This window comes from Cygnus atratus, chromosome 6 (assembly GCF_013377495.2).
Source record: "Cygnus atratus isolate AKBS03 ecotype Queensland, Australia chromosome 6, CAtr_DNAZoo_HiC_assembly, whole genome shotgun sequence".
NCBI lineage: Eukaryota > Metazoa > Chordata > Aves > Anseriformes > Anatidae > Cygnus > Cygnus atratus.
This window is the reverse complement of record NC_066367.1, coordinates 35,916,690-35,930,462: the sequence shown is the minus strand read 5'-3', so window position 1 is coordinate 35,930,462 and position 13,773 is coordinate 35,916,690. Positions and strand designations below refer to the sequence as shown.

At 37.6% G+C, this 13,773-nt stretch overlaps 1 protein-coding gene across 1 annotated transcript in view; it reads right to left on the bottom strand.

Annotated features, from left to right (window-relative positions):
* The window catches only part of ARHGAP15 (Rho GTPase activating protein 15), a 313,229-nt gene that overhangs the window by 269,516 nt on the left and 29,940 nt on the right, over positions 1-13,773 (bottom strand). Inside the window, exons 2-4 of the mRNA XM_035556046.2 lie at positions 13,373-13,447; positions 9,544-9,605; positions 3,855-3,942 (exon numbers count right to left, since the gene is read on the bottom strand). Of these exons, the coding sequence (XP_035411939.1) occupies positions 3,855-3,942; positions 9,544-9,605; positions 13,373-13,447 (225 nt within the window). The remainder of the gene's footprint in view (positions 1-3,854; positions 3,943-9,543; positions 9,606-13,372; positions 13,448-13,773) is intronic.

The following is a 13,773-nucleotide window of genomic DNA, read 5'->3' as shown; positions in this document are numbered from 1 at the left end:
AAACTTGAATTTTCAGCAATATTTGTAAACAAGCACATATTTTGAGACTCTCCTCTATGTGCGTTAATGATCATTCTCTCTATTACTCATAACAAAACCAGATATTAGCACTACCCTCACAAGAAAGCTATGGATCCCAGTCTTATCTGAACAAATCAATAGGAAAGTTGTTGTTAGAGCAAGTCTGGTATCTGCAGTTCTACAAAGGAACAGCAAGAACTGTTTTCAGATAGACTAGTTCTTTGAGTATAAATATTATGAAGGATTTGGGTAAATATAATTTTAAGTCACCTCTAAATGTTATCCTGTCATCAGAAGAGGTATAATTAGAATGTGCTTTCATTTTCCTCTCTTGTTGCCTTTATTGTGAGATATCATTCCCCTTATAATAAAGCTGTCTTTTTTTAAATTTTCACTTCATGTACAGCATTTGATAATTAATAATTAATGAATTAATATCTTTATAATACAAAGGAACATTAATCTTTTTGTTAAGTCACATCATTTTCCTGCTAACAATAAAAATGCTTTGTTATAATTCATATTACAGTGAATGAACATTGCCTCTATTACATTAATTAATGGTTGAGTTCCCCTTTTTCCAAAACAAACTAAAAGAAAAAAATCAGTAAATAAATGATTTCTAATGAAGCCTTTTTGTATTATTTCCCTTCCACTATCAAAATTATATCTGGTTAAATGGCTTACAAAGGAAATAAACATTGCATTTGCTTTATCAGATGAGATCAACATGCCAGTTTAGTTTTTTTATTTTTTATTTATTTTTTATATAACTTTGTGAAATTTCAATTTAGGAAATAGAGTTGTGAGATTTTGAATAGTTATCTAATGTTTTTTCTTCAGGTTTTTCATAATTTACTTACCTATGCATATAAGTTATATGCAATAGACAGAAAATTTAATTTGACTCACCTAGTGAACAATGAGTTCACATCCCCAGTGCTCAGATATAGTGTGGAATTAAAAAGAAAAGCTTTATTTTTCCCATAATGAACAAAAAAATGGGATTAATATATGCCTGTGTTCTTCCTAACACTAAACTGCACCCATAGGAGAGGTTTGGAGTTTGGTGTCTGGTCTGATCAGAAGAACTCACACTAAAACTTGTGGGTGTTAGAACTGGGATAACGAGGGTGGCAGAAAGAGATGCAGATCAAGCCAGAGTTGCTACAGGATGTGCTGTCACTATACTAACAAGTTTGTGTATCATTTATATGAATTAGTCTTTTCTAGGAAAGATGATAAATAAATAAATAAATAAATAGTAAAGTAGGGCTAAGAGACAGTGGATGGGATCTCACCAATTATGGGCACAGGTGACGGAGTAATGAAGGGAGACTTCAGGGAAAGCGACTGACATCAGACGATCCTTTCTTGCAACACATCTTAATTTTTGATTTAAATAGATTGAGATCTTTAGAATTGGATTAGTTCAGGCAGGTCTACTTCAGTATCTAAATCCTTAAACAGCTACTGAGAATTAAGGAGTGTGGAGGAGTCCCAGAGTAGAATCAAGCCTCCTATGTGTTGAATTCCTACCAGTGCATTTATCTGCTAGAATTTGGGTGAGGGCTTGCAGAGAGAGAAGAAAAGGTAGCAGCAACCAGAGGAAGCACAGTGCACTTAGGCAGTCCTCCTCAATTAGCAAACATTTTTGTCCCAGTTGAAGCAGTGTACTTTTTTATTTTTCCCCAAATCCCACCCACATCAGTCAAACATGATGCCTGAATTTCTCACATACCCTACCTAACTGGAACTATGCACTTCCAGTTTGCTAACTTTTCTTCTGCTACCTAACCAGTGCCAAAATCCATTCCTGAAATGCAGAATTAATGGATGAACTTTCCTGGTGGAGCTTTGAAGTGCTGGTGAAATACCGAATATAATAATCCCACCCTGCAGCAAATCAGACCTACAGATGAAGCTAATGCGTGTTGTCTGGCACCTCACCTCCACGGAATTTCAAAGCAGCAATGGGTATGAATGCATTTACGATACTGGCGCTGAAAGCCTGAATGTGCAAGGTGCTTCTAGAGCTGGGCTAAGCAGCCCGTGTCCACACTGGATGAATTAAAGCCAAGTGGCTCACAACTGCATTGCATCATATCCTTCAGATGAGTACCAAAGACATTTTGCAAGAACTCTCCTCCTCCTCACTTGACCATAACAATTTCTCCTCTGTCATTATATTAGGTTCTTTGGTTTTATATGCCTTCTGAAAAGACAAGAACACATTTCCTCAAAATTGCCCTTTTGGCAGCTTCCAACTTGCATTGCCCAGAGGAGGAACATATTCTGGAGTTTGCTACTGGAATGCAACTTGAGCATAACATAAATTAATTTCTCAAATACATTGATTCTATGACAGCAATACCCATCCAGCATACAGAAGCAGAAGACAGCTATCAAAATTGTAAGACTAGCTTTAATAGATTTATTTTAGACTTAAAAAAAAAAAAAAGAAAAAAAAGCAGCCAATTCAACTTTAAGGAAAACAGATGATTTTGAAAAAAAATTAATTTGTGTTATACTGTTTTCATGGCTTCAGAAAAAAATATTCTCCAGCTGTGCTGGCAACAACACAAGCAGAAAGTGTCAGATTCCATCTTTTACTTATTTTTATTGTTTCATCCTTTATTTTTGCTACAACCCTCACCTTTCCAAAAAAAAGTAAGGCATGAAAAGGTGCTCTTTAAAGCTAATTTTACAGCAAGCAATATTGGTATATCAAGAATATATAGGGCAAAAAAAAGGGGGGGGGGGTAATCACCTGCCATGGAAAAAATAGCTTATTGTTTATGACTTCTGCCAAAGAGAGCACCTTTGTGGCCACCCATCACTCCAATGAGATATGGCAGGTTTGATCAGGCCTTGAGAGCCTTTCACAATAGGGCTTTGTCAAACCTGTCCCTTTGCTGCCCACAGTGTCATACATTTACCAAAATCCCCTTTTGTTGCCCACATTCAGGTTCATAGGCTCAAACTCTGCAGTAACTAGCACTGAAGGGATACATGCCATTATTGCTTGCGCAGTGTAGCTGTCACATCTCCGAAGACTAAGATCAGTGGTGTTTCCTTGGGGCACAATAAAGAGGTACTGCAAATTTCACTTTGTAGTAACTACAGGCTACAGAAATTGCATTAGCTGCATTAGATGGAGTCATAGAAATATTCAGGAAGGTTAGTGGGATATGGTAGATGTCACATTTATACTACGATAAAAAATCACTTTGCTAACTTACAGTGTTTTCTGCTTTGGTAACACCCTATATTAAGGTGCCATTTATAAATATTTTATTATTATTTATTAATGTATAAGCCACTTTATAGGATGGTAGATAACTTAAATTCATGTATTAAAGATGCACATACATGGTTTAATACAATTTACGTCTCACAATATCCTTTGCAACAGATTCTCATCGCATCATCTGTTAAGCATTTATTACTAATGCATTTTGTAACATACTTTATAACACATTATTTGAGGAAGTAGCTGCATTTAGTGATCATTTTCATAAATAAGAATAAAGCATTTATAAATGGCACCTTAATTTAAAGTGTTACCTTCGCATTACTGGATAGTCACTCACCATTTGTCTCACTTTGCAATTATTCTCAAAATGCACCTCTTAATAAAGGACATTCTAAGTCCTATTTCTTCTCATACCCTACACCTGATTAAAAGTTTATCAAGGCATTTTCCTTTAGCTCCTTTCCAGTCTTTGAAGGTTGCCAGCTCAGCCGGAACTTGCCTTATTTGAACAGAAAAGTTTTTATACTGAAGTAAAAGTTGCAAAGAAGCTGACTGTATTGGATGGTTGATTACCTACCAGGTTGGCCAGTGCTGGCTGTTTGGATTCCTTGTAGAATTCCATTTTCCGAGCAGTGAGGACAATCCAGGACGTGGACCAGTTTTTCCTTTAAAAAAATAAAAAAATATACATTAGCAAGGTGTGCAAGCAAGTGGGTAAAAGATGCTCCATGTGTAGACTAGTTTTTAATTATTTCATGTCAGAAACAAAAGTGATCTAAACTCAATATCAGCAACAATTTTCCACCAATATTGATGGAGTTGCACTATCCTAATTACGGTGTGAATGTGGCCTAAGAACAAAGCTTGAAGGCCTTCTTTCCCCTCATTCCTATTTTAAAGCCTCGCTGTTCTGCTTTTCCACCAAGATGCCTTAATCACAGCAAAACAGTGGGATTATTCACACGTGCTTAGAGTTCACATATGCTTAGAGTACTCCAATAGCTGCTACCCTTCTGTAACTAGTATTTAAAATGGAACCAAGAAGGAAAAACTAAAGATAATTTCAATCTGACTATATGGAGCTCAAAAAAGGGTCTATTCTGAAAGTTCCCAAATAGCTTCTCCTTTCTCAGAACAACAACAACAAAAATACAGGAGAGAAAGAGAAGAACAATATTTCAGAGAGCTTTAAGTTTCCATAAAACGTCGTAAGTTCACAGTATAACCTTGAAGAGCTGGCAAACTGCAGGGGCCAGGGAGAAGAAACCAAAATACACACGGATATGTGAAAAAGTGCATTCCTGCACAGAAGAACATAACAATCAACTCAGAAGGAAACGATATTACAGATATTACACATAAACAAATGGATCTGGTCTAATAGAAAAGAAAAACTTGAGACTTTCATCTAAAAATAGTTGACTGATTTTGGGGTCATAGCATCTGATAGTTACCAAAATGTTCACAACCCCAGTTTAATTTCTTTATGTGAATGCAAATCACAAATCTGAACATTTCGGAACAGACCTGAGCATGTGTGTTACAAAAAGGCTGCTTCACACATAAGTTGTGGTTCCTTAAAAGGAGGGAGCTGCCTGTAAGGACACCATGGGCACACAGAGCTGTTAGAAACCCTTTTCCCTCATTCTTCTCTCTTTCCTATCTCTTTGAGCTTTCTCTATATAAGTATCCCTAAGCAACTGAAACACATTCATTTTTAATTCTAGCAAAACCTGGCTTTGTTAAGTTTAAAAGCCTGCGGGTCTTCTTTGGGATGCTCACTTCCAGATCCACCTCAAAGCTCCACTGCACTCAATATCCCATCAAACTGCACATCAGGCATAACAACAGGCTGCTTTTCTTTTAATGACCTTCCTATTTAACATGAAGAAACATAACCAATGTTAGAGATGAAGCCCCAATACCACTGATATTAGCAGAGGAACTTTTGCTCAGTTCAGTATAGCCAAGATTTCACCCAAATTGATCTAAGGATCATCCCTAAAATATAGCCAACAAGTGGCAACATTAGGGAAAAAAATAAATGAAGGAAATGTATGAGTTTGAAGAAAACAGGATTGTATTTTTGATGCTATATTAATGGGGACAATAATAAAGAGATTGAGAGAGGAAGAGGCAGAGAGTAGAATTTTAGAAAAGTATCTGACCAGAACTGGAAAAATTCCCCCAGTGTTTTTCAGTCACCTTCAAATTTTCAGCTAAATTTATTGTAACTAAAGAGCTGTATCCTTAGCTAAGGTGAACTACGTTTGTATCTAAGGATTGTGCATATTGGCATTGAGAACAATTCAACTTCAGCTAATTGTTTTTCACAGTATCCTTGTGAAATGAGTGCTGTAGCAAATGATCACCATCAGGTTGGTGAGTACCAGCTGCCTATTGGTAAGCACAGCCTCAGTTCTTAATCCCCGCCCCAAGGTCTCTTTACTGACAGAGGCCTAAGTGGCCAAGCATGCCATGTGCTGCTTTATACAGATTTTCCTATGAGTTGGATATCCTGGATAAATATGGATTACTAAAGGATTTTAAATCCTTAGTACACAGCTTAGATTCATTACCCAACTTACACCAAATGCTTGACATAGGCTATGGAGAGGAAGGTTTCAAGGCCACCTCTCCTTCTAGTAGACAGAACACTGCTTGCTCCAGCTATTTGTGGGGCAGGTTTTTCTAGCTGAGAAATAAAAACCAGCTACTGTTTTGAGGTCCCAGACTTGCACGCAAACTTCTTAAAAGATTCAAATTTCTGATCAAATTGGGAAGTTTGACAAAACATTAAAAGATTTCACGTCAACCTAGATCCTATTCAAGAACAACACAGCTCTATTTATGGTTTTGAAATAAGGAGTTAACAATAAAGAACTAAAAAGTCAGTGGTAGGCATGCTACGTGAGGAGCAGTGCACAGCCCCAGCCTCCAGCTGCTCTGACCCAGCCCTGCTCCAGCTAGGCCCCTGCCAGGTGGCTGGGAGCCGGGGCATCTGCTCGGGCGGGGGGACATGGCTGCCACTTTCCCCTTTGCAGGCACAACAAGTATTGGGGCTGAGCACGTATCCCAGAGACGCACAGACAGGGACAGGACACTGACATGAGTGACCACACAGGATGGCACAGCCAAGGGCCTCGTACCCACCTCACAGGCATCTGCCTGCCAGCAGGCCCTGCCTGAAGTTTGCTGCAGATGCAGCGATCACAGGCTCGTCCCTCATGCACGCCACATTCACAAGTCCCCCTGTGCCCCCAAATGGACCCCCTGTCCTCCTCATGCCCCAGCCCAGGCGGTCCTTAGGACCCCACTGGCTCCAGTAGCTGGCACATGCCCCTCAGAAGTCCACACCCCGGCCTGGCTCCAGTAGCTGGCACCCAGCCTACTCACACCAGTCCCCACCAGCAGCTGGTGCTCGGGGCTGAAAGTCTGTAGGACCCGTTCAGATCCAAAGAGCTACTGTTGTCCCTCCAGCTACTGACATTGGGACCCCACTGGCTCCAGCAGCTGGCACCACAGCCCACAGGCCTACACTCCCGGCCTGGCTCCAGCAGCTGGCACCCATTTCACTCACACACACGCACACACAGGTCATGCCAGGAGCTGGCACATAGTCCTTCTGCACGCATACACACGGAAGAGTGAGTTGAGAAAACATTTAATGAGAAAATATAAGAAGGTCAGACAGACAGTGATGATCAGCCACAGAGCTTGGCCAGAGAAGCATACTGGCTGGACATGTTTTACATGCAACCGGCCCTTTTATGTTTTTTTTTCTCTCTTTTTTTTTTTCTCTTAGAATTGTATATAGAATCATAGAACATCCCAAGTTGGAAGGGAACCACAAGGATCACTGAGTCTACCTATCCCCCCTCTTTTTTCCTTCTGTTCTCCCTTTTTCTGTACGCTCCCGTGGGTTTACACAGAGCTCTGCATTTTCTTGTGCCCTCCCAGGCTGGGGCCTCTTGGTTCACACCTTGTTGGCTCCACCTAGATCTTGCTGCAAGTGGCACCTGTAGTTTGATGACCCCTCAATCAGCGTGACTCTCTTGTCTAGTCTGGGTCTCAGCATTTTGTTTATTGTTCTCCCTTCTTTTATCATAATAATCCTGAGATCCTCACTTGGGCAACTTGGTTGAATCAACACTCCAAGATGCAGTTTTTTCCCTGATCAATTTATACAAATGAACAAATGATCTTTTTTTTTTTTTCTTTCCTATTCATTGTCTCTTAACTTAAAAGCACTCAACCAGATAACCTTGTTGGAATAAACATGCCCTCAGACTCAGTTCCCATCAACACCTCCCCTTCTTATTACCCCTTAGTTGATTTGGAAAAGGTCCTTGACCTTGACCTTACAGGAGAAAACACTCCTTCTACATAATCTTACAAAGTATTTATTTATTTTTTTTAAATTGTCAGGTAAGATGTTTTATCTAAGCTTCATTCTGAGTCTTAAGTGGTGAATACTTTAATTCCATCAGGGTTAAGGAGATTAAGAGAATACTAAGAGAATGCATCTGAATTCACCACGGTATCTGTAAGAAGATCTTTTCCCTAAACTCAAGTCTCAAGTTCTCTGGTCCTTTTAAACTACAGTTGTTACATTTAAAAAAAAATGACATTTTGAAATCAAAACTTCATTGCTTTTATAACGTAGAATTAGAAGGTATAAAACTAGACAACCTATTTATCAGATTATCCATACAGTCATTAATTAGGTCTGAAAGAAACAAACAAAAGAAATGCCATAGTGTATTGGTTTCTGTACAGGTGGGAACACCATATTTCATTGGATACATGCAGTGACCTAAAGTTAAGCTCTTTAGAAAAGTCCATTCACAATATTTTAGTTTTTGCAACGTGGCGGCAGGATTGTTCAAGAAGTCACCTCCAGTCAATGAACAGCAAGTTTAGGTAAGTGAAAGGAATCAGATAAAACGTGCGTGAAGTAAATAAGTCACTGCTATCCATGCTTGGTCTGTATAAATACTAGTACACAGAGAAGACTCAGCTGGAATCAACAAGCATATTGCATGAATCCATCTATTACTGTGACATTAAAATTATTGTTGAAACAGAGTCAGACAGCTCCTGAAATATGAAATCCGACCATGCGGATGCCGAAACGCATCCAACACGAGAGCTGCTGGTGCATTTGCATTCTGTCAAACGAACACCTGATGGCAGCACATTATAGCTTCAGTGGTGCTCACAATTTCTCAGGCTATTCAAAAAAATAAGACCGTTCAGTACTATTTAAAAGCACAAGTAGCCGAGCTAGGCTGCCTCTTCCCTGTGCCCACAGTGTGCAAGGGAAAACCATGGGGATGCTTTGCACTAAAGTTCCCCATATGCACTGGCTCTTGCCAGGAAGATGAAACCCCTTCCCAGTCTGGGCACATTCACAGATCATGCCCAGCCTATGTGAACCCTGCTGAAGCTTTGGCCAGTGCTCCAAGAAGGGAACAGAGTAATACTGGCTTCAATGCCTTTTCCAAACATCCAAGTGACACCAGTCTCTGATGCACTGCCAGCTGCAGGGTACCCAGCTATAGAAGATTCAGCCAAGTGTGGACAATGTTCTAATTTCAAGTGAAATGCTGGACTAGGTTACATCCAGACTACTTTTTCAATTTGTTTATTTTTCCTAGGTTCCGTACTGTGTAGCGCTATATAGGTATGAAAACTTATTTGTCCAGACAGAAAACAATGTTTCACATTAATCTCTCATTCCCATTGGTAATGGACAGTACTTGTCACATCGTTGCTTCCACTTTACAGGTACCTAGACTCAGCAAATGATAGCAAATCCTTCCATAAATAGTTAATATTCACATTGCTTTCAGCAGAAATAGTGTTAAAAGCGAGTAAGTGCTGACTGCTTTTGATAATCTTGCTTATACATCCCTGTGGCATCACCACAAGGCAGGTTCCTATCCTTGACCCCTCAAGCACACACTCCGCACCTAAAACTTTCCCACTGGAAAATATATTAGTTTGTGTGGTGCCCTAAGGCTGTCCCTAATGTGCATATAACATATAATGTAGAGGCTAACATTAACACATGCTCATTGCCTGCAATCAGCCTGTTAGCTGCTGTTGCTTGCTTTCTGGGACTGTAAAACTCCAAAAGCTGATCATACATTGGATTAATACTGAAACAATGTCATTTAAGCTATGAGCTGCTATCATATCTATGCATGCTTAGTGGATATGTGTTTACAATGGATAAGTTCTGTAACATTCATATATAGTACCTTAATTTCTTGCCACCGTCTGCTATTTTAGCTTTTAGAAGATATCCTTCTTTCTCCACTACCTGCAAGAAAAGAAACCAACATATCATTTATTCAGGCGAATGTATACATTTAGTCAGTACATGCATAAGAGTCTGCACCTGGCTAATCTAGTATGCGGACATTTTATCATTAATTCTCAGTTTAGTCACCTATTTTTTCTGTAGCAGTCAGTTCTTTTGAAAATATGCAAACAACATTTAAAGTCAATTAGTATGCATAATTAACCTGGAAAAAAGCCCATAATAATACTCTATTTGTTGAGTTAGCAGAAACTTATATTAATGCAAGTAAAGTTTCTAGCTATAAGTAAAAAATAAATTAATTTAAAACGCATTTTAAGTAAATTATGTCATTTCATATATTGAGTTGCAGGAGTTCATGTTTCCTTAATAGCTATGAAGGGCACACTATTTTTGTAAAAACCTCTTGACCATTATAGTCTAAAGAGAATCCTGTTTAGGGGTAACCAATGTCAGAGCAACACCAAATCTGTGTATAACAGGAAAAGTCACATTGCCTTCGTAGGTGCCACATTTTGCTTTGAGTCAATACTAAATCAAGGCTCATGCAAGAATGATGCTAGAAGGCATCGTGCTTTAAGTGGTGCTGTCTTTCAGATGAGATATGGTATTGAGGCTCTCACCCCTCGCAGCCCTTAAAAAGTCACACTTCACTGGAGTTTGTGCATCCGTGTGCGGGGAAAACTTGTCTTCAAGTTTCCAACTTAACTAAGTGATCTCATGCTATAATGCAGAAAACCAAATTGAGCGGTTTGTCAATTCTCAGCATACAATCTGAAACTGGAATTATAAACAAAGGAAAGCACAGCTGTGACGTGCATTTTCCAAAATACATCCAGAAAGGCAAAGCCCTTAAAGGCAAAGCCTTTAGCTATTACCTACACAAAGCAGTATGTAGTATTGGCAACCTGATATCACCTTCATAGATCCCCTACTCTGCTGCTGCTGTTACTGAAACCTGCCACCTTTGCTGTGGTGTCAAAACAGGATAGACTCTGCTGATATACATGAGGCTGCAGCATCAGATTGCACAGTTATCAATGTTGCATTTGAGTTTTGGAATACTAGAAGTGAATCCTAGACTTGCTCTTTGTTTTTGTTTCTCCCTTCCAATTTGTGGTCCTCCGAAGTTCTGCATATGCTTTTCTTAGTCCAGCAGGAGTAAGAGACACTGGGTCAGATACATGGTTCTGTGTGATCTGTCGAAACATCCCTTATGAAGCTGTGATATCGGATTTGGGATTTTGGGGTAGACTATGTAAATTTATATCAAGAAAGAATAAAGGGGAAAAAAAAAAAAAGGTGTCTTCAACTAGCCCCACTGACCAGGCATTAGATCATCGTATTTCATTACCTAAGGAAGTCACAGTTGTGTCAGTAAAGGAAAAAGAGAACTCATGGACACCTCAGTGTTTCAAAAAGCAAAATCGTGATTCAGGGTGGTCATGTCTTCCCTGAGACACTGCTGAGTCAGTGCCTGACTGGGGTATTAGTAATTCCACACCATTTTTGTCACAATATGATTTTGCAACAGTTTCAATAGACTTTTTGCCACCTGTAAAGCTATTAAATGGCAATAAAACATGTTTTGACGTGCAACATAAGGATTTTTAAATCAAACATACCTGTTATTTTAATTATATGAAATAGCATTTTATTAACAGTGTCATATAATAACTATTACCATAGATTTTGTTTGTTACTTGTATGTAAAATATAATGCAATATATACTGTGTACTTATCTGTTTGTACATATGAGGAGGTGTGTGGACAATGATTTAGGTGACATTCTCAAATGTGTACACGGGGATTAGCGTGTGCATTTTCTATAATTTGTACTTATGTCATGCAAATTCCTGTCATGCATATCATTGCCATAGAAAACCCAGGAAGTATATAGGGATTATTGTGAAGAGTCATGGCACTATTTATCTAGTGATGGATGGGTGAATTATTAGAGCTAAAATAAGACTTAATCCCCAACTCCACCTACATTTTTATTATTTTTATTTTTTTTTTAATCAAACTTACTTTACATCTGTGGAAATTTTTCTTTCCTTTCTAACCCTTCATTTTCGTAGCATAAAACTGGTGTTTGGCCAGGGCCAGGGATGCCAAATAACATATTAGAAAGGTTATTCTTTTAATATTTCTATCCATCTGGAAACAGAAATTGGGAGGAGCATTGGCTAACCATTCAAGCTGTTGATTGCTTCTCTGAATCAGACCCAAAAATCTCATCCTTTCAAAGTTTACCAACACCCTTCCCAGACTGTTATTTTAACCAATCCAAAACTAAAGGCAAATGTGATTTTCAACATTGGATTTGAATTACCTTTATTCTCACATTTTGGAAAGTTAAAAATTGGATATGTTTCCAGATGAAAATGTTGCTGTTTAGTCATATTTTCCTCAAGATTATCAAATCCAGTAACAAATGTTGGGCATATAAAATATCCCGCTTTAAATTATGTAGCTCAAATCCATCCTTTGTTCTAAATATAAGAGCTCAAAACTGAAGAGCTAGAAATACAAGATATTCGTGAGACCTCTCAGGTTAAACAAAGTAACTTTACATATATTGGTTTTATTGAATTAGTATAGGTGCTGTCTCTAAGAAAATAAGGGTCTTCATCTTTTCGATAATGTACACAGAGTTCTCTGTAATGAGCATACAGCGTATTTATGGAATTATAAAACAACTTTATCACTAAGACAAATAAAAAAGATTTCAAGGATGGCCCCAATATTTATATAAACTCTGTTCAGGAAACTATATTTTCCTTGTTCAACATCTGTTAATATCCCTTTTTCTGTTGTACAGATTTTCTAGGAAATACTTCCAAGACAGCTCAGGATCTACTTTCGATCCTTCTGCAAAGGGATGATATTAGATTAAAAAGAATACCAAATATATCTTAATGATATTCTCTGTTGTTTCTGTCTCAATAAATATCATCATTTGTTGTTGAGCTGTTGCCCCTCCTGCACCTTTTCAACGTATGGAAGGTTGAGAAAATGACCACAAATGCCCTGCCCTGAAAGGATTAGAATAAAAATAAGGAAATGGAATATATATAATTTACTATTTAGAAAAAAATATTAGAGTATGTATGTGTAAATATTTGAGTTTCTATTTAAGTAAAATAAAACAACGCTCACATGAACTAACAACATTAGGAACAATGTAAAAAGTAGTAATTATCACTAAATCACATACAGGTTCCATAGTTTTCTTAATTAGAGGAACGACAAGCTTATGAACCTATCTAATCCTGAAAAGTTCATATAAGTACTACTGATACTAACATTTCTTTGATTAACCTGTATTTGAATATTTTAATAGTAATAATAAATAAAACACTATCCTTCTACAATATTCCCCCTAAATTCTTAGTGTCATTAATATTGTGTTATAAATAAAAGTGAACATTAAATTTAAGTATTAATATTAGTATTAAAAACAGCTTCACATGGACAAAGACATGTTCACATTCCTTTATACTGAGTGTTAATACTGATGAAATATCAATCTAGTACAACCAAGTTAACAGCAAAGTCAAGCCATACAAATTGCTTTGTATCTTCTAATTTTTTTCTTTTTATTGATTAATCAGAGTCCCTCAAATCTCTTAACATCTTGAGGCATCCAAAGACTCATGTATTTATTCTTTAGTAATGTGTATTGTGTAAATGTGTAACACTGACATTAAAAACATTTAAAATAACAAGAGTGATTTATTAGTTCTATAGAGCAATTGCTTACCGTGTGGTCCTGTGTACTAATGATGTCTGCAAGCGTTAAGTTATGTTGGGAATGATTTCTTCTGTGACGATTTACCTAATAAATAAATGAGTAAATAAAAATTTAAAAAAAAACAAACAAACAAGGATTTATTTTCCAAGAGGATTCAAATAGATACAGGTGAAGATGGACCAACAAATATAATTACTGGGCGTGTATTGGATGTAGTTTTGGAAAGTTGGCTTCTTTTATTACTGCCTTTCTGTGAAAACTTTTCTGTGTTTCCCCTAAGCCCTAGATATCAGAAATACACAGCTACTAAACCCTAAAGATCTAAATGGGCTTATTTGTGATGCGACATTAGCAAATTAAGCTAAAACGTAACCAATAGATAAAAATCTTTTGAAATTAGGACTTTTTAA